The 21,859-nt window shown below is 39.0% G+C and overlaps 3 protein-coding genes across 4 annotated transcripts; 2 read left to right on the plus strand and 1 right to left on the minus strand.

Moving 5' to 3' along the window:
- Window positions 1-3,465: 3,465 nt before the first annotated feature.
- LOC140783363 (peroxidase 51-like) lies at window positions 3,466-5,652 on the plus strand. The gene is made up of 4 exons (XM_073130233.1): window positions 3,466-3,887; window positions 3,993-4,193; window positions 4,280-4,445; window positions 5,141-5,652. The coding sequence occupies exons 1-4, from the start codon at window positions 3,672-3,674 to the stop codon at window positions 5,545-5,547; spliced, it is 990 nt and encodes a 329-aa protein (XP_072986334.1). The 5' UTR covers window positions 3,466-3,671; the 3' UTR covers window positions 5,548-5,652.
- A 4,263-nt stretch (window positions 5,653-9,915) lies between these two features.
- On the minus strand, window positions 9,916-11,964 carry LOC140783725 (probable polyamine transporter At3g19553). Its single transcript, XM_073130730.1, has 2 exons — window positions 10,868-11,964; window positions 9,916-10,589 (listed from the first exon to the last, which is right to left on the minus strand). The coding sequence occupies exons 1-2, from the start codon at window positions 11,875-11,877 to the stop codon at window positions 10,103-10,105; spliced, it is 1,497 nt and encodes a 498-aa protein (XP_072986831.1). The 5' UTR covers window positions 11,878-11,964; the 3' UTR covers window positions 9,916-10,102.
- Window positions 11,965-17,046: 5,082 nt separating this feature from the next.
- On the plus strand, window positions 17,047-18,819 carry LOC140784510 (probable N-acetyltransferase HLS1-like). 2 transcript variants are annotated; one of them, XM_073131979.1, is made up of 3 exons: window positions 17,047-17,559; window positions 17,665-17,830; window positions 17,920-18,819. In XM_073131979.1, exon 3 carries the CDS (start codon window positions 17,954-17,956, stop codon window positions 18,785-18,787), a length of 834 nt encoding a protein of 277 aa, XP_072988080.1. In that variant the 5' UTR covers window positions 17,047-17,559; window positions 17,665-17,830; window positions 17,920-17,953; the 3' UTR covers window positions 18,788-18,819. The 2 variants fall into 2 exon arrangements, with proteins under 2 accessions (XP_072988080.1, XP_072988079.1); XM_073131978.1 differs by having other exon boundaries at window positions 17,070-17,559; window positions 17,661-17,830.
- The last annotated feature ends 3,040 nt before the right edge of the window (window positions 18,820-21,859 follow it).

Here is a 21,859-nt window from a genome sequence, read left to right on the forward strand (position 1 = left end):
GTGGTATTGGATAATTATACACCACTAACTTATAGGGATCAACTAATCTGGACAGCTAAACCTGCCATGCTAACCCACATGTGCCCTGGAATTCTATCATCATTACAAGTTGTCTATGTAGATATTCTATTCTCTTAGCAGCCTTTGTTTGTGTTGTGATCTTTGTACCTTGCTCATTAGATCTGACTTGCTCTTTCTCAAATTAAATTTTCGTAAGCTAAATATGTCCTAATACTTGTGTACTCGACCTATCATTAGTACATATAGGATTAACGTTTTATGCAAAAAGGAATTGTAATAGATGCTGACCAATTGATGCAGGCCACCACAAAACCAAATTGATGAGCCCTTTTTTTTTGACTAGTCTTGACCACTTTTTGAGTTCATGATGTGAAATTGGACCACATTTGAGGTTATGATCCAAGAAATGGGATGCAAAGACTTGATCTTGATCCAATGAACATTTGGTCCACATGATCAGATACATTCCACATTCCACAAACACTTTAACTGCCCACTAAGGATCACTGAAAACAAGCAAATGACACATGGGTTTGTGTGCATTATTGACACAATAATACAAATCCACCCCTTTCTTTGGGAGGAGGAAAGGCTTAATTTTGTCCTTGGTGTTACTGACAAGTGTTACTTTGGGCAAAGCATATAGAGAAAGAGAGAGAGGCATAGGACGAACAGCTCAAAGGACTCACTCAATCCAAGTAATGGAGTGGAGAGATGGGTACAAAGTTTGTGCGTCATAGAAAAAGAGATGTTTGGTTTTGGGCATCATTGGAGCTCACATGTGGTGGTGAGGGTACGTGGATAAATTATACTTTGTGAATCGATATCTTCAACTATTCTAAGATAAATTTAGTTATTTATCCGAAAGGAAAGGAATGCCCTAAATATCCGGCTCAAGCTTAAGCGTTAAGAGGGATAAAATTTGTAACATTATTTTTGTTTTCCTATGGGGCAGATGCGATAATAAGCGATCGTTTAGGGGTCTAAGTGAAAATTAGCTTAAAGTTATGTTACCTCCAGTAGACTTCAAAAAGGGACCAGCGAAGCCGACATCGGTGCACGCGTTGCCGGTGATTGGAGCAGCAGTCGTACGAGCCCGCGGGCCCCACTTCGCGGGGTTACCCAAAAGCACGAGAGGTGGGCCCAGAGGCGCCTTTTATATATATATATAAATTAAATAATTGTGGGCCCCGCCTAACTTATTGATTACAAAGAGATTAGCAAGTCAATACTCGGCATAATTGATCAAATTATGTGAAAAGCAACGGGAGAAAGGTTTTGTGATTAAAACTTTAGGTGTTAAGCAATTACTTTGGTAATAAAAAAAAATATATTAATATAAATAAAAAGAAGAAGTTACTTTACATTTGCTGTCTGACTTAGTCTTAAAGCATATACCATTTTTATATCAGGTCCTAAATCGTTCTATAATTAAAAACTAAAAGAGCGTCGTTACACTAACAACGTGTATAATTTGAATTCGTTTTTGGAGGAATTGAATTCAAATTCAAGAGCAAGATTAGTAGTAGGGCAAAGTAGCGTGACATCATCATTAGGAAGTAGATGAGCCTGATTAATAAGTAATTAATTAAATTAAGATAGGCATCGGAATCTAAGCGCATGCTTATCACTCCGTGGGCTAAACCTAGTAAAAATTTTCAGCACCAAACCTTTTCAGAAAAAGTACATTGATGTTTGCAAATTTTGCTGCAGGTCTCCTCTTTGTCCCTTCTACACCTACTTAGATATCATCATAACAACGAGTTAAGACTAGGAGACGACCAATAAATTACAAGTGGATGATGTGATTATCACACTATTATGATTTGATATGTATATGGTAGCTCAAATCAACTTAAATAATATTATTACACGTAAATCTTTTAATCTTAACAAGTTATCTAACATGATGGCATATATAGGAGGAGGGGGTGGTCATGAGTTCAAACATGATTGGCCTATTATTATTGTAGCAAAACTATTAAGGCTATATAAATTCATCAAGGTTCTATTGTTATATTGTATTTATTATTATAAGTTTAGGAAGGTAACAGAAAAAAATACTCGCCTCATAGGATCATACTAAGTATTGGATCCAATGCCGTACACTTAACCAGGGCACGCCCCAAGCTTCATTCTTGTGGTGTGAAGCCCATCACGCTCCTCTCTCTCTCTCTCTGTCTCTCTGTCTATATATATGTACATATATATATATATATATATATATATATATATATATATCTCATTCATGGCTTCTCAAAAGAATGGCTTAAATGACCTCAGGTTGTTGTACCTTAAAGCATCGACATTCTATGTGCCCCTCTTCCTTTATTTATTAAATGTAGTTCTTGTGCTGTTGGGGATTGGATCCTTAGAAGGGGATTACAAGTTATTTGTAGCTTTGATGCAAATGTGGGGCGCACACACACACATGGCATCCTTTTTTTTTTAACCTTGGAAGTGACATTTGTACTAAATTATTGTATCTTTTTTGTTTTTGGATGACAAGACTTTAGGTTTACTCATCTTTGGTGGGCCATGGGCCTCTTTCGGCTTTGGGCCACCCTCTTTTTGCCGGCTTACAAAGTAAGTGATGATTAGACTTGATTTTGATACAAAGTTTACAGCGACGTTACTCTAAAATAGAATTGGATGGGGCCTATGGGTCTTCAAATCTTATTGGGCTGGCCCAAAACCCTAGCAAGTGAGTGACCTTATTTGCAAATATCATCAAAATCTTCTGCCATAAAGTGATGATGTTGAAGTGGGCACTCCAAAGTCCAATAACTTCCACAAAACATAGTACTTGGGGAGATGGAAAGATTTCTTTCTGATGCTCTGCTGACTATAGAGGTTCAAACATGGAGGTCTTCTCTTTTATTTTTATTTTATTTATGTCAAGTGAACCCAGAAGAGAAGCATCCATAGAATCATAAAGCCAATCAAGATCTCTCTGTACATGAAACCCACTGGAAGCTGCCTCTCTTTCCAATTATCCCTTTTGCCCACCACCACCACTATATACCAACTACTACTACTGCTCTCGGGGTGATGGACAGCTGCCTTATCTTGACCTCTCTCTCTCTCTCTCTCTCTACACCAAATCTCCATCTATGTTTCACATCAATTAGTGGGTCATTAAACTATCGTCTCTATCTACCTACACTATATGATTGTGATGAATAATGATAGTATATTGGTGGAACACATGCAAGTTTGTTAGTGGGGCAACTTACCACATTGCAAGCCATGGACAAATGAGCCTGTCCATTTATCCCCACATCACTATTTCCTTCTAATTTATAGCATCATCCTATCACAACACCCTGCCTGTTTTAGTGATTTTATGAAACAAACGGCATGTATAAAATGGACTTGCATTTTTTATTATTATAATTATATGCTTAGAAAGGCTATTTAAGTTAATCCGAGTAGGGTCAAATTAAGATTACAAATGGCAGAAAGACAACTAAAGCTTTCTTTTTATTGCAGCATTAGAGTAACGTGGTTCTAAAGTCGGCTCCATTTCCCATGCTATAAATGCTCGGGTCCCCTCTTCTCTAACAACCAATCTTCAATCCCTGGCCTCCGTTCTAAGATACCTCCTCTCTTCTCTCATCTCCTCCACTCTTATTACTCATAGATATAATATGGGTGCCCTTAGAATGGCTTTCTTCCTAGTACTCATCTTATTCCTTAGCCTTTCTCCTCCCCTGTGCTCAGCCCAACTCCGGCAAAACTACTATGCCAACGTCTGCCCTAACGTCGAGAACATCGTGAGGAGCGCCGTCACCAAGAAGGTCCAGGAGACCTTCATCGCCGTCGGCGCCACTATCCGCCTATTCTTCCATGATTGCTTTGTTCAGGTACTTATTCGTCTAGCTCCTTATCCATGCGATATCCGGCCCATATATATATGTATATATATGCATGTATGTGGAGGTCATGACGTGTATATAATTATGCGACAGGGATGTGATGCGTCGGTGATCATTGCGTCGACGGGGACTAACACGGCCGAGAAGGACCACCCGATCAACTTATCCCTGGCCGGAGATGGATTCGATACAGTTATCCGGGCCAAGGCTGCCGTTGACGCCGTCCCCCAGTGCAGGAATAAGGTGTCCTGCGCGGATATCCTCGCCATGGCTACTCGGGACACCATAGCACTTGTATGTAACTCTCTATATATCCAGATAATAACTTTGCCTTGATAATCGTGCTTATTCGAGTAATAAATGATGGGTCGGTCCAACAGTCTGGTGGGCCATCCTATGCGGTGGAATTGGGGAGATTGGATGGATTAAGCTCGACGGCGAGTAGCGTAAGTGGAAGGCTGCCGCCGCCGTCCTTCAACTTGGACCAGCTCACCTCCATGTTCGCTGCTAATGGGCTCTCGCAGGCCGATATGATCGCTCTCTCAGGTAATTCCTCATACATGTGGTTGGCAATGAATGGGATGCATGCCAATTAAGCACCTGACTATAGTTGCAGCAGGGATTGGATTCCATGCGTACAAATCTACTGACTGGATAATGCGTGTATCATAGGTAATTAGGATAGTCGATCCAATTGGGCGGCTGAGAGCAAGCTGGCCTGTCACGACTGAGACCTTTTTGTCCCTTTTTGCTGCTCGTTCGTTTCCTACGTGTATGTATATATACAGAGTTAGTAAAAAAAATTTATAAAAAAAGAAGAGTAACGTGGTATTATTCTTCATGCAAATACGACTAAAGACATTATGGAAGCAGGATAAAATAAGAGTAGCAGGTCAAGTTCGGTCCGTTAAGATAAGCACTAATGAAGTATTTAATTAACCCATACTTAACATTCGTCCAACAAATGATAAGGACAGAACAACGACAATATTTATGTGATTTATATCTGTCTTTTAGCAAATTGCTTTCTGGGCGTCACTTTTTATTTATTTATTTATTTTATCTCATTAATTTTGAGCATGGAAATAATTACTCAACAAGATTTCATCATCATCATCTTTGTTATTCAAGTCTAACTTTCCTTGCACGCTGCCCTCCCTTCTCCAACAATCAATTATGAAGTAGTAGAAGAAAAGTTAGACCCACAACAAACAGCACTTAATAAAAGTTAATTCGTGCAGCGGCTCACACCGTGGGCTTCTCGCATTGCGGATCTTTCTCGAACCGGATTTACAACTTCAGCCCAGGAAACTCAGTGGATCCGACCCTCAACTCTGGCTACGCGGCCCGGCTGCAGTCGGCGTGCCCTCGGAATGTGAACCCTAATGTGGCTGTTGTTATGGATCCCACAACTCCGAGGGCTTTCGACTCCCAGTACTACAGGAATCTGCAGCAAAACATGGGCCTCTTCACCTCAGACCAGGTCCTCTTCACCGACCTCCGATCCCGGCCCCTCGTCAATGCCTGGGCCCAGAGCGAGCCCGCTTTCCGGCAGGCCTTCATCACCGCCATCACTAAGTTGGGCCGGGTCGGAGTCAAAACCGGGTCTCAGGGTAACATCCGAAGAAACTGCGCGGTGTTCAATTAGGGGGAAGAAGATGTAAGTTTTGGAAGGCTTAGAAGAAATGTGAGGGTTGTTTGATTGGAATAATAATAATAATAAAAATAAATAAGCTAGATGCTTTATTGTCTACTGATACTGATTCGGTTGTAATTATGCTTGGGAAAATATATTTGCTATCTAACCTCCAGGAAAGTCCTGCAGCTTTCAAGCAGTGGGAAAGTATATTATTATCCTAACTAAATGGGTGGTTGTAAAATAAAAAGAAATTTGTTGATGGATAGATATAGATTATAATAAAATGATGTTATATTTTAAAAGGTATAGTGGATCGATCAAAACCTCGCATACGTGGATAACAGAACTGTTGCTGTGAGACATCTTTGTTTGCTATCCATATTGTGGTGTCATATCATTTTCGTTCTATAACAACAACAACAAAAAGTATATTTAATGTCAACCGTAGAGGATGATATAAACTATCCGGAAGAGAACTAAAGACTTGTTTGGTTGCATTGTTAGAAAATTTTGAGATTCTGTTAAAATATTGTTTTGTTTTGAGATAAAAAGGAAAAAATTTATCCCAAGTTTTTGTTGAGTCTTTGTTAGAAATAAAAAATAATGATATAAAATATAGAATAAGATGATGTTTACTTGAGAAAGTTAGGATAAGAAATAAAATGATTAAATTAATTTTATTACCCTTTTCTTAGTTTGATATAAATCTATATTTATTATTTTTTTTATTTTTTTTAGAAAGATATGAAATAGATTGAAAATTATATATAAATTATAATTTTATTTTTACAACTAATTATACTATCTCCTTATATTTATTTTTAGAATTCTTGGCCCAAAAATAATTTGACTCAATTCACTATTATTTTTTACACATATAAATACCATTAAAATAAACATCTTATATCAAAATATTTTTTTATTACAAATATATTTTAATATATTAATAAGTATACTATAATATTTTTTGTAGCAAAATATGTTTTGGTACTCGAGAGAGCAAATTGGTAAGGTTTAGTACTGAAGAGAGAGCAAATCGATCACTTTGCATCTTAGAATAATTATCTTTTTTTTATATTATTTCAGAGTCCAAATGTTAAATATACACCAGACAAAAAGCTAACTCTCCTTAAATATAGAATAAGTTAAGCTCCACCGAAATTTATCCAATATACTAAACCGCATAATTTAAATTTATACATCGGCAAACTAAATGTCACTCAAACATTACTCTAAGTTGTTGTCGCCGTGCCACCAAACAATTATTTTCACCGGTTAAGATTGGTATTTTTGAATAATTGTATGTGATATACTAACTTTTTAAACTAACCAGAAGCTAACAGCAAGAAAACGAAGAAAAAGAAGAAAAAAAATAACAGTAAGAAAATTCTAACACCTTATTCCAAGCAAAATGGCATAAACACAAGAATTTAGATATAAGCTAACATTATTAACTGAGAAATGTAAATAAACTCTGGTAACACATCCGGAAAACTTCAGTCTAGCTTTTGCTGATAAAAAACACAGTATCCGATAGCAAATAACCTTTAAGCAATTCATAGCCTTGAACTAGGAAAAAGGAAGCAAATGAAAGATATTGTTCTCAAGGTTCAATGTTTCTAGTAGTAAAATAAGATGTTCCATGTAAGACAAATCTGAAATTGAGCCAGTGGATTTGGATTTGGACTGGAAATAAAAAAAAAAATTTATCACAATTGGACTAAACGAAATTAAACTCTTGGTAGGCTTTGACTTCCCAATCGTCTTGCTTCATACATCAATAAAGAACAGATCCCATTTTGTGGTGAGCTTTCCAGGGGAGGTGAATGAGACAGTACGCAACTATAAAAAAAGAAAAGAAACGCCAACGTCTGGCTTTAACTTGCTATAGATCATTTAATGGCGACAGGAACCCATCGGTCAAACACCAACCAACGAACGAAGGAACGAACGAACGAACGATCGATCTCACGCGGCAACATCGCGTGCATAGCTGTACGCAACCACGCAGTATCTAAACAACTCGTGGAGATATCGACAGCCACTGTGACCTCAGTCTATTTAAGACGAGCAGTGTCATGAAAGCCGAGAGCAGTGGAAGTTGAATAAAAGAGAGAATAATGAGAGAGGGATGCTACCTGGAATCCAAGTGGAGGAGGCAGAGGAGGAGGAGGAGGAGGAGGAGCAGCGGGACTCAATGCGGCGGGATAGAGTGGTGGAATAAGACTATTCTGCTCCCGATAAGGCGAGTTTGGGTGGCCACTTCTCTACGCTTCGCCAGAACCACCACTGGTAACAAGTCCTAAATCCAGGCAATTAACCATCTGATTACCAAGTAATCGTAGCAGTAAGACGATATATTAACCATAGTTTGCACTGAAACAGGGTTGAGGAAGCTGCGGAAAGAGGTGAGGGCGTGCGAGTACGAGGACGTTCGCGTGATGTGGGAGATGCTGAGGAAGACGGAATCCGAAATCCCCATTAATACGGGAAAGACTCGAGGAACTGCTTGGGTTGGAGTTGTGGAGTGGACCAGACTCCTTAATTTTTGCCGCAGCTTCTAATAGAGTGAGGAGAGTTTAATTTAGTTTCAATCTACACTGTAAAATATACCATGACATGTACTTAGATCAACGATCAAATAAATGGGAAAATACAATAGATATATCCAGGCTAATGATGTTGTTATATTTGCAGTACAGCAATAACCTCCTCCTACTTCTGTTATGTTGCATAAAAAAAATAGGAAAGTAGGAAGAAAAAATCAAGCAGGAAACAGTGTGGAGTATATTTTCATCACAGGAAAAGAAAATTTCCTGCCAGAAGCCACAGAAATCTCGAAACAGAGAGACCAGATAGTTAATTGGACTTGAAGCAAATTTTGAAGTGTTCTCTAATGCACCCAAGAGTTGTTATGCACGTCTTTACACCATGCATCCACACTACGTGGCTTCATTTCTTTACCATTATGTATACTAACTAATTCAGGTGATGAAAATGACCAAGTTTCATCTACATTTCATGAATTGAAAATTTTAATTCCCAATTGAATCAAGATGCCGGTGAGGGTTCATGTACTGTTTTTTTACAAACCATTATGCCACAATTTTAGCAATAAAACCTCTCTTCTGATAACCACATCAAGGTAAGTCATAAGCTGCTACATATCAAACTCATTTGGTTAAAGATAAGGAACCCCTACTCATAACTTAGAGATCTCTTATTTATGATTTCTAACCAAACACTATTGAAATATAGTATAATTAATACTATGATTACCATTTTAATAGTGATACTAATACCATAAATATCAAATTATGTATCCTTGTTTCTCTATTCCGACTTGGAATTACAAGGGAGAAGAGACTAAACCATGCTTAAGATTAACATAGTTTTTAATCAAGATTTGGTAACCGTAGAGCAGTGCTAACCATAAACTCTGCATAGCTTCTTCCAGCTGAATCATGGGACAACTTATCTTTTCACGAACAGAATACAATAATCAGACAAGACCAAAGACAAGGGATAGAATTTGTGATACACGCCAATATAGGTTTATAGCCACGATCTAAGACAAGAGAAGAAACACCATCTACCATTGCTGATGACAAGGATGATTACCTGCACAAACACAACCTGCCAAGATTCTCCGCCAACTTCAAAAAATACTATGACCCACACAATCCATCTACCAGTAGATTCCAGAAAATAGCTACGCAGGTAGTAATATTTATTCACCTTTCAAATAAAGCTTCTGAAGAGCAATATATGCAATAAACTTCACTTGTGGACATCAAGCCTACAATTCTGCTAATACTTGTCCATTCTGCTTCTATCTATTTCTTCTATATCCAAAATTATGTTGTAAAAGAAACTTTTGCAATAGTATATCTTCTTATGGAACACAAATCGGATAGAATTTTTTGTTCCACATGCATTTGATTTAGGTTCACCTAACACATCATCATCGGTCATTTTTAAATTACTGAAATAGAACCTAATACAAATAAGTCTCTCCAATTTCATTTCTTTCTTCTTCTCCACCATCAGTTTCTTTATTCTTGCATAGTTGGATACATTGAATCTTATCCTAATGATCTTTCTACTGACTCTGTCATCATCTTTGCTCCTGATAGGAGCCCTAAATTCTCATCGTTCTGCTATCTTCAAATGTATTTGTGAAAGACGGCCTAGCTCAAAACTTGCCTAATAATCTTTACATCAGGAGAATAAGCACACTTAAGATAGAAATGATCTAAGTTAGAAAAGGAAAATTAGTATTACAGTGCTTAACAGCCAGGAAGAGGATGTCATGAAGACCAGCAGTCTAAAAATCTAGAGTAGTCTAATATCAACCAGCATAAACAAACAGGAAGCTAGTAGAACCTCAATGTATAACATTGAATTAATGTTGGATTCCACTTAATAAAATGTTTATATTTACAACAATAGGTGTATCAGACGTGCATAATAATGTCACAAAGTAGTATTCTGTGCTTGTTTGTTGTTTATACATATTCCATCTATCTCAACAGAAGACCCATTCCAAGCTAATTTAAGTTTCTTATGATTCTCCCTTGACAGAGGAACGGTCTGGCAGAAGACTTGCAGAAGCCTCATCAGCAACCTCCTGGTTTTGTCTCGGGAGAGATTCAAAATCTCTCTCAGATGGCACAGGTGCTGGAATAAAACAAATCCACTTCCAATTCTTCATGTATTCAATAGCAAAATACAGAAGAGTCCCAAACACCAAAACACTTCCACTCACAATGAACGTCCTTGCCGAGGCTAAACACATGACGAGAACAAGCAAGATTGTAGGAGGCATACAAATAATCACTGCCCCCAATGTCCCTACCGGAATCTTATATGGCCTATGAAGATCAGGTTTCTTTATCCTGAGTTTTACGAAAGCTGCAAACTCGAGAAGCATTCCCAATGCGTATAAGAAATTCAAAAACTCGATAATCTCCTGAAAGCTCATACATGACAATATTACCACCCCAGTTGCAGAGCACAATATGCTAAATGTCGGAGTTCCATACTTTGATCTACAAAGGTATAATTTCAATCAAAATCCTGTCTAATTGCAAATAAATCTGTGAAGATAATACTAAATATACAAAATCCGCAAATGACCTAAAACTGTTTGATATGAATCCTCTCAAATCCTCTTCGAGGGAAGAGAAAAAAATAACGTAGTTCAATCAACAATTAACAGTACGGTTATAATTGCAGTCAACTTCAAAGTAAATAAATAACTAAAAGGAAAGGCAATAATTTGTTTGCAATTCAGATCAAATTGAGACAGATGGAGAGTAGTTTAGACCTGGAAGCGAAAATGGCGGGTAACATCCCCATCTCACTCATCCCAAGCAATTGAAACGAATCAGCACTCATCTCTGCCTCGAACAACCCCATGTTTGACATGGCCGCCGCGGCCTGAATCCACCACCGGAGCCAATTCCCCCCGATTGCCATCCCAACCTGCGCGAAATACCCATCCGTCCATTCCGCGGATGTCGACGTATCTAGCGCCCCTGTTCCCGCAAGCAAGGGCACCAAATATGACAAGACAACAAGCACGACCGCCCCAAATATTGCCTTCGGGAACGCCCGGCTCGGATTCTCCACCTCCCCGGCTAGCGTGCTCGCCTTATCCCAGTAATTCAAATTCCAAAACATGCTGTTGAAGTAGCCGCGGAGGTCGATGCGACTAGGGTTTATGGCGAGCCAGCGCGAGGGCTTGATCCGTGGAGCGGCGAGGAGGGTGAGGACGAGGAAGGGGGAGAGCGAGAAGGCGGTGAGGGCGATGGCGGACATGCCGACGAGGTGGAGGCCGCGGTAGTTGAGGTAAGTTAACCCCGCGGTTATCAATAGGAGGGTAGGACTTCGAACGAGTGGAATGGAGAAGAAGGGAAGGGAGTGGCGGAGGTAATCGAGGAAGAGGACGGGGTAGAGGGCGTTATCTAGGGTTCCGCTGATCCACTTCAGAAAGCCCTCTTGGAAGGCGAGGAAGGGGGAGGAGAAGGCGGCGTGGATCCAGAGGACGTACCCGCCGTTGGACGGGAAGGCGGCGGTGAGCTCGGCAGTGATGAGGGCCTCCGGGAGGGACCAGAGAAGTGGGAGGATGAGGAAGCCGAGGAGGGAGAGGAGGGGCCCGCCGCCTGTTCTGACGGAGTCCTCGATGCCGAAGGGGCCACCGGAGACGTCGTAGAAGATGAGGGCGATGAGGGGGAGGACGGTGAGCCGAGGGCGAGAGGAAGGAGGAGAAGGGTTTGGGGAAGACGACGAGGCAGGAACCCCTCCTTCCTCCGCATCCTCCTCGACCTCCCCCATGGTTTTGGATCGGATCTCTCGATTGGGTAGGAAAATGGAGTTATTCGCGAGGAAGTTGGGACTTGGGATAGCGGCGGTTAGAATAAATTTTTGCCGTTTTATGGGAAAACGTAAGTGGATATTCTACCCGACACGTAGTGTCGTCGTGAATAATTAACTGTATACTTTGGACATAAGACTGCCAGAATAAATTAGAAACTTAGCCCATTAAGCGAAGCCCAATACGAGCCCATAAGAGAATAATTTGGGCTGGGGTTTATTGCTCAAATTCGATGACAGTAGTTAGGGGAAGTTCGATTAGGTTTTAGCGTGCAATGTTCTTTATCTCATTGAGGGATTTGGGATTTTATCCAGGGATTTACTAAGTGGTTCGCAAGGATTTCTAAGCCAGGTGAACTATGCGAATACTCTGATTTACTCGGAAAAAAGTGGACTTCATACATTTATTTTCCTTGCAGCTGTGATGGATAACTCCTAGTAGATTTGTGCAAGTTTTCCATATTCTTAAATCTATGGAATGACTAGTTGCTGAATAACTTCTGTGTCATGGAGCTGATAATTGAGATGGTCAGGTCTACATTAATAGTATAATTTCTGGACACCAATTTTGTTTGTTACGTGCAAATACTTTGGTTTATTGATGTCTTGGACAAATTCTTTACTGTAAAAGGAATAGAAAAACTTGTTTTTTAGTAGTGAGATGGTCGAGGGAATCACGTTCCTCCTTGATGAGGTCATCTGTGAGTAATGCTGAAGTCAGGAGGCTTAGATTCTGAAGACACTTGGTAGAAAAGAATGGCCTGTATTTAATCCTTTGACAGTTTGACATTCATTGTTTTATACCTTGTCTGGTCTAGTATTGTTTAATTTTATCCAATTATGTTCTTCAAAGATTTGCTGTTCTTTATTCTGTAATATTTATAGGATGACCACTGGAATGATATGATGACAAAAATTGGTAATTGGAAAACTAAATTTTCCAACCCTTTGTTAAGTATCCTGATGTCTTTTGCAGTTAATTACTGTGATATTTTTTTTGAGTAACACCACATGATTACATGAATTGCCTAAATTTTCTCATTTAGGAGAAACACCAAATATACTCGAATCAGATTTACAGAGCGGATAAGTACTCTGTTTCATGAACAACCTCATGGAATACATGGTCCTGGTTAATGGTAATTTTTCTTTTCTTTTTATTGGTTAGTTTTGTAACCTGGGTCACATCTTAGAAGCACAAGGGATCCCTTTCATATGATAGGTAGTTTCTCAGGGTATTATCATAGATATTTTTTTCCTCATTTTTGGAACCAAGAAACTTCCCTTTTGCTTTGAGATTGTTATCCCTGAAAACTGAACAGTAAAAAAGACAGGTTGAGGAAATGGAAACTACAATAAGATTCTGGTATATGTATATTTGTCATTGTTAAACAAGTTATTACTAATATTATGAAGATATGGTTCTATGGATGAGGCCTTTACGCTTTGTTCATGTCATTTATATCTCTAGTCCTGTTACAGAAAAACTGCACAAAGTGCAATTGGAGAATTCATCGGCGACTTTTGTTGCTCACTGTACATGTAGCCTACGCTTCTTTAATTGAGTGAGAGTTGCTCAAATAAGCAGGCTGATACCTAACAGCTATAGTTTTGAATTCAAATTCTTCCTTGTTTGTTTGTTTCTCAAATCCTACCTTTTATTTCTGTTATATGCTAGCATTGTCTATAAGTTGGGAGTGTATTGGACATGTATTATGCGGAAAACTTTATCCTCTATTGGAAATTATTTATCCGATATGACATCACTTTCTGAAGTTCATTGCCATTTGTTGTCTTTATTGAACAAATTATTCCCTTCGAATTCAAGATGCCAGATACATTGGTCTAGTGGTTATATTTCTTCATGGATGATCATGTTATTCCTCTAGAATATGAAAACAATTTTAGCTTTCGTTTTCAACAATTATACAATTATTCATTTAGGCATCATTTGCTTATCCTTTTCTAATCATGTACTTGTAAATAAAACCTGTGGAAGAACTGACCAATCTTGGACCATATTCAAGACGTTGATTAGTTATGACTGCTTCTTTGTAATCTTATCGAGGTTAACTGTTTCGCAAGTGTGATTAGGACTGCTGAATTTCTTCTGATGTGAACTCATTTTCTAACAATGCTACTGGTTGTTAGGTGAGATGGTTGTTGACACTTAGGTACCTCATAATGTGCTTGCTCTCTTTTGTATTTATTGGATACAGAGAGGAAAGCGTACAAGGGAATGCTCATATTCCACTTGAATGAACAGAAGGGAGGCCCCCCACCTTCATGTGTCGCATTGCTCTCACGCTGGTCGTTATACCCAAGAGGTAAAGATAGAGATGCTCACTATTAAGCTGATGCTTATTCTGGGCCCTGTTGATCTTCACTCACAGTTAAGACAAAAACTGGTACTCCAAAAAGTTCTTCCACCGAACAAGCACTAGATGTGGTTGGCCCCTTTTCAAGTTCATGCTGCACCTGGATTCGACGGCATGATGAAGTTTGCATGGTATGTCATCTCGTATATTTACATGATGGATATGATGTACATAACTAAAAGGCGACTTCTAAAAAGATTCTGCTGTGGCCTCTCATCTCAAAATTCCTCTTTGTGGAGCATCTGAGTCAGCATGGAGAAACTAGGGTAAGATGGTACCTTTTTTTATCTTTTTTTGGGTTCCATATTGTTGGTTTTGTCCTTGAAAATTGATCTCAAACATGCACAGAGATGCATCTGTCGGAAGATCCTTGCGTAATTCAGTTACAGCGTCTTTCTTGTACTTAGAATTCTGTCTATCACCCAGTTGATTTCAATGTTTTTGGTACTGTTGCATGAGAATTTCTTGATCTTATTGATATGGTTTCTTTCAATATTATATTGTTACTAGAAGTGTATTTGGAATTTCCTGATATATTATTGCAGTACTTTGGAACATTATAGTCAAAAGTTATATTTGTATAGAATTAGAGACAAGGTGAGCAAAAACAATAGGAAAAGTAGCAAGTAACTAGAAAGAGGTACCTCATCATTGTATCTTGAGTAGTAGGTAGGAGTATCTCCCAAGTACTATGAACATGACACTGCATTAACAAGGAAATAGAGGGTGGGGGGGCCTGAGATTGAGAGGTAGTTGGATGAATGCCTGAAACCTAGTCTCTGCCTTGTTTTTTTTCTATGCATCCAAGAAAAGTTTCAATACCAGGGTGACCCTATTATATTGGCTCTCAGTGTTTGTTTTAGTGATGTGATAATTCAACTGTTGTCATTTATTCACTACTGGCTTTTGGTTGATTTTTCTTTTCTTTTCCTTAAAAAAAAATTAGAAGTATATTGCCAATATGATATTTATAGACAATTTTTGTTTCTTTTTTTGTTATATTTTTTCAATGGTTAAGTCAATGATATGTAAAGCAAATAATTTCAGGTCGTCAGCAATGCTATAACAATTGAGAGAACCTGCAGTGGTCCTCAAAATTGCAAAATGTTCATTGAATTAGACTCTTCCTGAACAAATTCCTCCATTGAATCAAGTTAAATGCGATTCGACATATTTTTTAACTCGATTCGACATACTGACCTAGATTTTCACTAACCTACACTCGTCGAATGTGACGTATCACGCCTTTCTCCAAAACTTTGTGTAATTGTAGCTATCGATTGATTAATTGTTCGCAAATATAACAGGGAAACTCGTGTGGGAGATTGTTGGACAGTGAGTTCCTTAATCGATCTCTGAGGATCCATGACATGGAAATTCTTGTTGTAATGTCATTATCAGCAAATTGCTCGACAAATCGCAACGACAAATGTAATGAGATTGATGTACATCAAGTATATTGCTCTGTCGACTATATCTTAATCCCATTGTGACTCTCAGTTAGAAAAAAAAAAAAAAAAAAAATATATATATATATATATATATATAATAGAGGAAATGTGTACCTCATAAATGCCTATAAATATATATACAAGAGAATCTGATCAATAGTGAGTTCTGCATAGCTTAAGTTTATACGCAACATTCAGGTGGAAGCATTTATTTCTTTGTTAATTTTTTCTTTTCCAATTCAAGAATTGCAATTATGTCTTCTTCTTCTTCTTCTCCTCCTTTTTCTTATTTGGTTGGATTAGATTAGGTTTAGAGTAAACTTATCTGCTAATGAGAATCAACCAGATGGACTAAGTGGGCCAGCCATATTAATTGGGCCGTCTTAATCATTTGCCATCATCTGAAACGGCTTCTGGACCCAAGTAATTAAAACGCCTCCACTCTCCACCACTCCCGCCCTTAACGGTTCGAAACCAAACAATATAATGATCATGTACCAATCATTGGTGATTAGTGACGGCAGTGGCATTTCATTAATGAAACGTGGCTGCCCTCACTCCACGTCGCCCCTCCATTAATCTTTTCAATCCAACGGATAAGACCCAATGATGCTCTTAATATTCCACAGATGCATAGATTTATTTTGGTATATTACCTCCCCAATATTTGTCTTACCCCAGCAGCATCATACGAATACCAACGTACTAACTTAACTACTAATTTATTATATTAATCTACTTTATATCAAATCAAGAAATATTTCTAATAATTTTATTTTAAAATAAAAAAATAATTATTTTATATTACATCAAATATAATTATTACACTCTTATTTTAGAATATAAATAAACATGAGAATAATTATTTCTAAAATATAGATATCATTTTGGAAAAAATAAAAAAAGTATATTTAGTCTATAATTAATCTTATTTCTAAAGTAAACGTTGACTTAGTATTTTCTAATATATAGATTAAAGGATTAGTGATAACATCTTGTACTAGGATTAATCTTATTTTCTAAAAATATTATTACGGGACTATAGTGATAACATCTTGTACTATATATAATGTAAGAAAGTATGTAGTGATATGCAAAAAGCTAAGATAAATGATTAGAGACATCTATGGCGCAGCCATAGCCGCCATTTTCTTTTGGGCCCAGCTCCACTCTAAGAGAGAGAGAGAGAGAGAGAGAGAGCAAAGGAAAAGAAAAGAAAAGAAAAAAAAGAAGAAGAAAAAGTCATGGGAGAGAGAGGACCCATGATCTCACGAGAACCCCACTAACTTCATCTATATGATGAGCGACTATAAATAACCCCAGTGCTCACGTCTATTCCCCTCAATCTCTCGGTCTAGTAAGGATAAGTATCTACAGTTAATATTATCGCTTGAAAAGAAGGAGATCCCGAGAAAGGCAAAGGCAAGTAGAGTACACAGTGTCCTTTTTGTGTGCGGTTGCTAACTGTAGAAGAAAGACAAAAGAGAAGAGATAAATAACAAGCCCTCCTTCCTTTCCTATTCTTCCATTCATCCATCCATCCTCGCTTCTTTCTTTCTTGGCTTTCTCCTCCTACCATCTTAATTTGGATAAACTAGATAGATAAGTAGAGATCGAATATAGAGAAGGAGATGGAGGAAGACGCGGAGGAGGTGATCGAGGTGAGAGAATTCGATCCGGAGAGAGACTGCGGTGGCGTGGAAGCCGTGGAGCGCACGTGCGAGGTGGGCCCCAGCGGTACGATGTCCCTCTTCACCCATCTCCTCGGCGATCCCCTCGCCCGAATCCGTCATTCCCCGGCCTTCCTCATGCTGGTTAGTTGTTTCACTTATTTTTTGAATTTTTTTAAAAAAAAAAAAGAGAGAGAAAGAAATGGCCTAGCTTTTAAGTGTTAATTAAATTTAATTGATGAAAGGTAGCGGAAACTCGTGGGCCGGTGCGGGAGATCGTGGGCCTCGTTCGCGGCTGCATCAAGACGGTCTCCTGCGGTAAGAATCGCCACTGCAGCAATCCCGCGAGAGCTGCGACTCCCATCTACACCACCGTCGCCTACCTCCTCGGCCTCCGCGTCTCCCCTTTCCACCGGTAAAAACTCTCGCCCTCTAAATTCCCTTTCTTAATTTACCCACCCCCTCTCTAAATTTGATAATCTTCTCTCCTCTTCTCTTCAACAGTCGGAGGGGTATCGGGTTAAAGTTGGTGCAGCGAATGGAACGGTGGTTCCGAGAAATGGGAGCCGAGTACGCTTACATGGCAACGGATAAAGAAAATATCGCATCCGTGCGCTTATTCACTGAACGGTGCGGATACTTCAAGTTCCGGACACCCTCCATCCTAGTCCACCCGGTGTTCGCTCACCGCCTCCCCCTCCCCCGCCGCGCAGCCATCCTCCGCGTCCCGCCGCGAGACGCAGAGTCGCTCTACCGCCGCAGGTTCGCCGCCACCGAGTTCTTCCCCCGGGACGTCGACGCCATCCTCTCCAACCCTCTCTCCCTTGGCACCTTCCTCGCCGTCTTCAAGTCCGACTCCTCGGCGGCTAACCCCTGGCTCGGCGTCGACTCGTTCCTCGCCGATCCACCGGGGTCGTGGGCCGTCCTGAGCGTGTGGAACTGTAAAGAGGTGTTCCGGCTCGAGGTCCGCGGCGCACCGACGTGGCGCCGCGGCTTGGCAAGGACGACTCGAGCCGTCGACCGCGCCTTCCCGTGGCTCCGGATCCCGTCGGTGCCGGACTTGTTCCGCCCGTTCGGGCTGTACTTCCTATACGGCGTCGGCGGGGAGGGTCGCGGCGCGGCGGCGCTGGTGTCGGCGCTGTGCCGGCACGCGCACAACATGGCTCGGGACGGCGAGTGCGGGGTGGTGGCGGCTGAGGTGGCCGCGTGCGAGCCGCTAAGGGAGGGGATACCGCACTGGGGGAGGCTCTCGTGCGCCGAGGACTTATGGTGCATGAAGCGGATCGCCGATGAGTATAGCGAGGGGACGGTCGGAGATTGGACCAAGAAGCCACCTGGGCCGTCGATTTTTGTGGATCCGAGAGAATTTTAATTAACTTTAATTAGATTTAATCATTTCTATTATACTGAGTTTTCTCTTTGGTCTCCTTTGGATTTTTCTTATAAGCTGTACATATATTCATCACAATGAGCTTACACGATTTAAATGTTTATTTTCTTTTTAATTTTGGAAAAAATATTTCTATGGAGAAGGAGATGAGTGATCACTGCGAGCTGGTCCTCTTTTAACCAATGATAAACTTTTTTTTTCTGAAAAAAAATATTCTCTTTTGATCCTTAGACTTCTTTTTTCAATGATCGTGATATTGTCTATATGTTTTAGCATTCTACAACTCTATTTTACTTTGGCTTTTGAGATGAATCACACTGTCGGTTGACTTACAATTTGCTTGGTGTTCAAATCGCTATCAATCTATCGTCATCTAATGGGAAAATGATGTTTTAAAGACGTAATTAGCATCTAATTCTATATTAAATAAGAAGCTAACAATTAAGATGCATTCTTTATTACCATCTTGTATCGGAAAAAATATCTATTTGAGATTAAAGAAAAGCAAAAAAATTTTTTAAAAAAATCACGAGAACTATGTTTATAATTAATTATTGTAAAGAAATATCTATCACACTGTTGCATATATATATATATATATATATATATATATATAGGTTGTCAAATTCCTACTTCAATTATTGTCAATTATTTACTTCTAACCTACATCATTAACAATACTGTTAACAAGTTTTTTTAAGTGACAAATGATATTTACATAGCAACCTCAATTTTCTTTTTTGCGATGATACTTTTGCTCTCCAATAACTCATTTTAGAGAAGAAAAAAAAATATAACGGGAATCACTAGGCCATTTCATTGTCGGTGTAGCACCAAAGAAGGCAAGCTGTCAACCAAGCAACGATTTAAAGGCAAAAGAGTCAACATGCAAATAAAAATTTGAACTGCTTCGTAAACAACAAAGTTTGCCCAGTAAATATTAATTCCCATCAAAATAGGGCAATTCATTCTTAATCCTAATTAAAGGTAGATAAGTTGATGCATTTTTGTAGCCTTAATTAAGGATGTGACAAGATACACGAACAGATGACACATGGTCCAAGGGAAACAAGATACGTTCTTGAGTTTAACGGCCTCCATTGCCACCTATAATTATATTAATTACTTGTATCCAAATCACTCACGCCTCACAAGTCACAACCTATCCAATATTATAGTATTGAAAGTGTTGTTATCTCATAATTAAGGGCATAGGTGCGATGTACTCTAAAATAATAATTCAATTTTTATGGATATCATAAATGATCAATGTCCATAAGCTGTACTTGGTATTTATTTAAATACAAAATAGATTATTAACTCAATAGAATAGTGTCAGTAATGTTTCCATATATACGTTGAATAATTAGGTCCGACTACTGTGCGCACATGATTAATATAATCTAAATATATAGTTGATGCTATAATTTCAAATGATGAGTATTTAGTGTTGATATAGCTTTTATATTATAAACTACCTTTAGAAAGGTGGAATGAGCATATAATTCACATCAAGCTTTAAAATTCTTTTGATGAAGAGGAGTGACCAAAGCAAGGAAGAAGACAGTGGATTCATGCTTAGATGTTAGTGCTCTCTCTCTCTCTGTGCTCACCTTTCAGGGCGTTGGTGGGGTCTCCGTCTCCTTGGCTTGAATTGACCTATGCCCTTTGATTGCAAATTGCCTCGTACCAATGTTTGTCCAAATGCCCCATCTGAAGACAAGAAATGGGTTAGCTTAACTGATCTCTAACTAGGTTGGGTGGGCCATTGTGTTTGCTCTCCTACTAGCCCTAGGGGTCCATCTTGCCTGCCACTTCATCAAAGTACCCCCCTTTTGCCTTTTGATGCCTTGATGCTAGTTTTTTTTTTTTTTTTTTCTCATTCCTTTTCTTTTCCTTCTTCTTCTTTCTCTTCTTCTTCTTCTTCTTTTTTTTTTTTTTAATCCTTCTGTGATGTTAACAATATGCTAAATGTAGTAATGGAATGGTGTTGAGATTAATTTGGTTAGAATAGTGGAGGAGTTGGTCCTCCCTACTTTAGTGATAGGGGGGAATCCCAATATCACATCCAACCCTCCACTGAGTTGATGCATACCCTCTCGCCGTAATATGATCAACGTTAGGGCCTTAGGGGGGGGAGAAAGAGAGGAGAAGAAAGAGAACAACGGACAAAATCGAGGACCCCATTCAGAGAGGAATATAATGTAGATATGATTAGAATAATTCATGATAGAAAGAAAGAGAATGGCGCATATCCATTTTGTTGACAAAGTTTTGGATGGCTCTTTCATATTTAGATTTAAAGATAGATTCTGATAGAGATTTATAGATTTCTTTCTCTCTCTCTCTCTCTCCCCCTCTTTTTTTTCTTTTTCCATTGTACCATTGGATAGCTTACTTTGTTTATCTGGCTAAAATCCATGAACATTGAAATCGTGGGCTTGGTTGGATCCGGGCACTTGACACACTAAATTGGGCCCAATTTCCTCAATCTTAGCCGTAAAAGTAGCCAGCCTTTTAGCTATGATTAGTACTTCAAGCTAGTCCATGATGAAAAAAAAAACCGAGAGAATATTTTGTTCATATATTCTTATAGAACAAGGACTGCTTAATTGAGCTGTTAACACTCATTGAGAGGTTTATTATATTGTTATAGGAAAAGGGTAGAAACTTTAAGAGATTCTAAATCTGGAAGGCTAGTCAGAAAGCACTAATGGACATCAGTCAAACTTTTGCCAGCCCCATATAGTTACTCTGTTAAGGAGCATCAAAGTTCATAGTTTGATTTCCTAACATCATTTCATGGGAGAGTTATGCTTTCAGCTCACCTAGAGAGATCTTATTATATTAAGTGCTAATGACCTCATTTGATCACCGCATCATTTAGTTGACGGTGGAAAGATTTGAAAAGAGAATAGAAGAAAAGGTAAAGAGTGACAAGTCTAGTCTGTCAATGCCCAGAGTGCCAGTTTGAAGCTACAACCGTTTCACTGTTGCACAAATGAACATTGACAAGAAAAATCCATTCACTTTAAAGTTTTCTCCTTTTCCTTT

This window comes from Typha latifolia, chromosome 3 (genome assembly GCF_019914945.1).
Source record: "Typha latifolia isolate L0001 chromosome 3, TyphaL0001v2, whole genome shotgun sequence".
Taxonomy (NCBI): Eukaryota; Viridiplantae; Streptophyta; class Magnoliopsida; order Poales; family Typhaceae; genus Typha; species Typha latifolia.

Excerpts from the sequence above, each read along its gene's own strand:
- LOC140783363 (XM_073130233.1), top strand. The coding sequence starts at position 3,672 with ATGGGTGCCCTTAGAATGGCTTTCTTCCTAGTACTCATCTTATTCCTT. Across the intron at positions 3,888-3,992 it reads TCCATGATTGCTTTGTTCAG|GGATGTGATGCGTCGGTGAT; the intron begins GTACTTATTCGT and ends ATTATGCGACAG. Across the intron at positions 4,446-5,140 it reads CGATATGATCGCTCTCTCAG|CGGCTCACACCGTGGGCTTC; the intron begins GTAATTCCTCAT and ends TAATTCGTGCAG.
- LOC140783725 (XM_073130730.1), bottom strand. The coding sequence starts at position 11,877 with ATGGGGGAGGTCGAGGAGGATGCGGAGGAAGGAGGGGTTCCTGCCTCG. Across the intron at positions 10,590-10,867 it reads CCCGCCATTTTCGCTTCCAG|ATCAAAGTATGGAACTCCGA; the intron begins GTCTAAACTACT and ends ATACCTTTGTAG.
- LOC140784510 (XM_073131978.1), top strand. The coding sequence starts at position 17,377 with ATGGAGGAAGACGCGGAGGAGGTGATCGAGGTGAGAGAATTCGATCCG. Across the intron at positions 17,560-17,660 it reads CCCCGGCCTTCCTCATGCTG|GTAGCGGAAACTCGTGGGCC; the intron begins GTTAGTTGTTTC and ends AATTGATGAAAG. Across the intron at positions 17,831-17,919 it reads CGCGTCTCCCCTTTCCACCG|TCGGAGGGGTATCGGGTTAA; the intron begins GTAAAAACTCTC and ends TCTCTTCAACAG.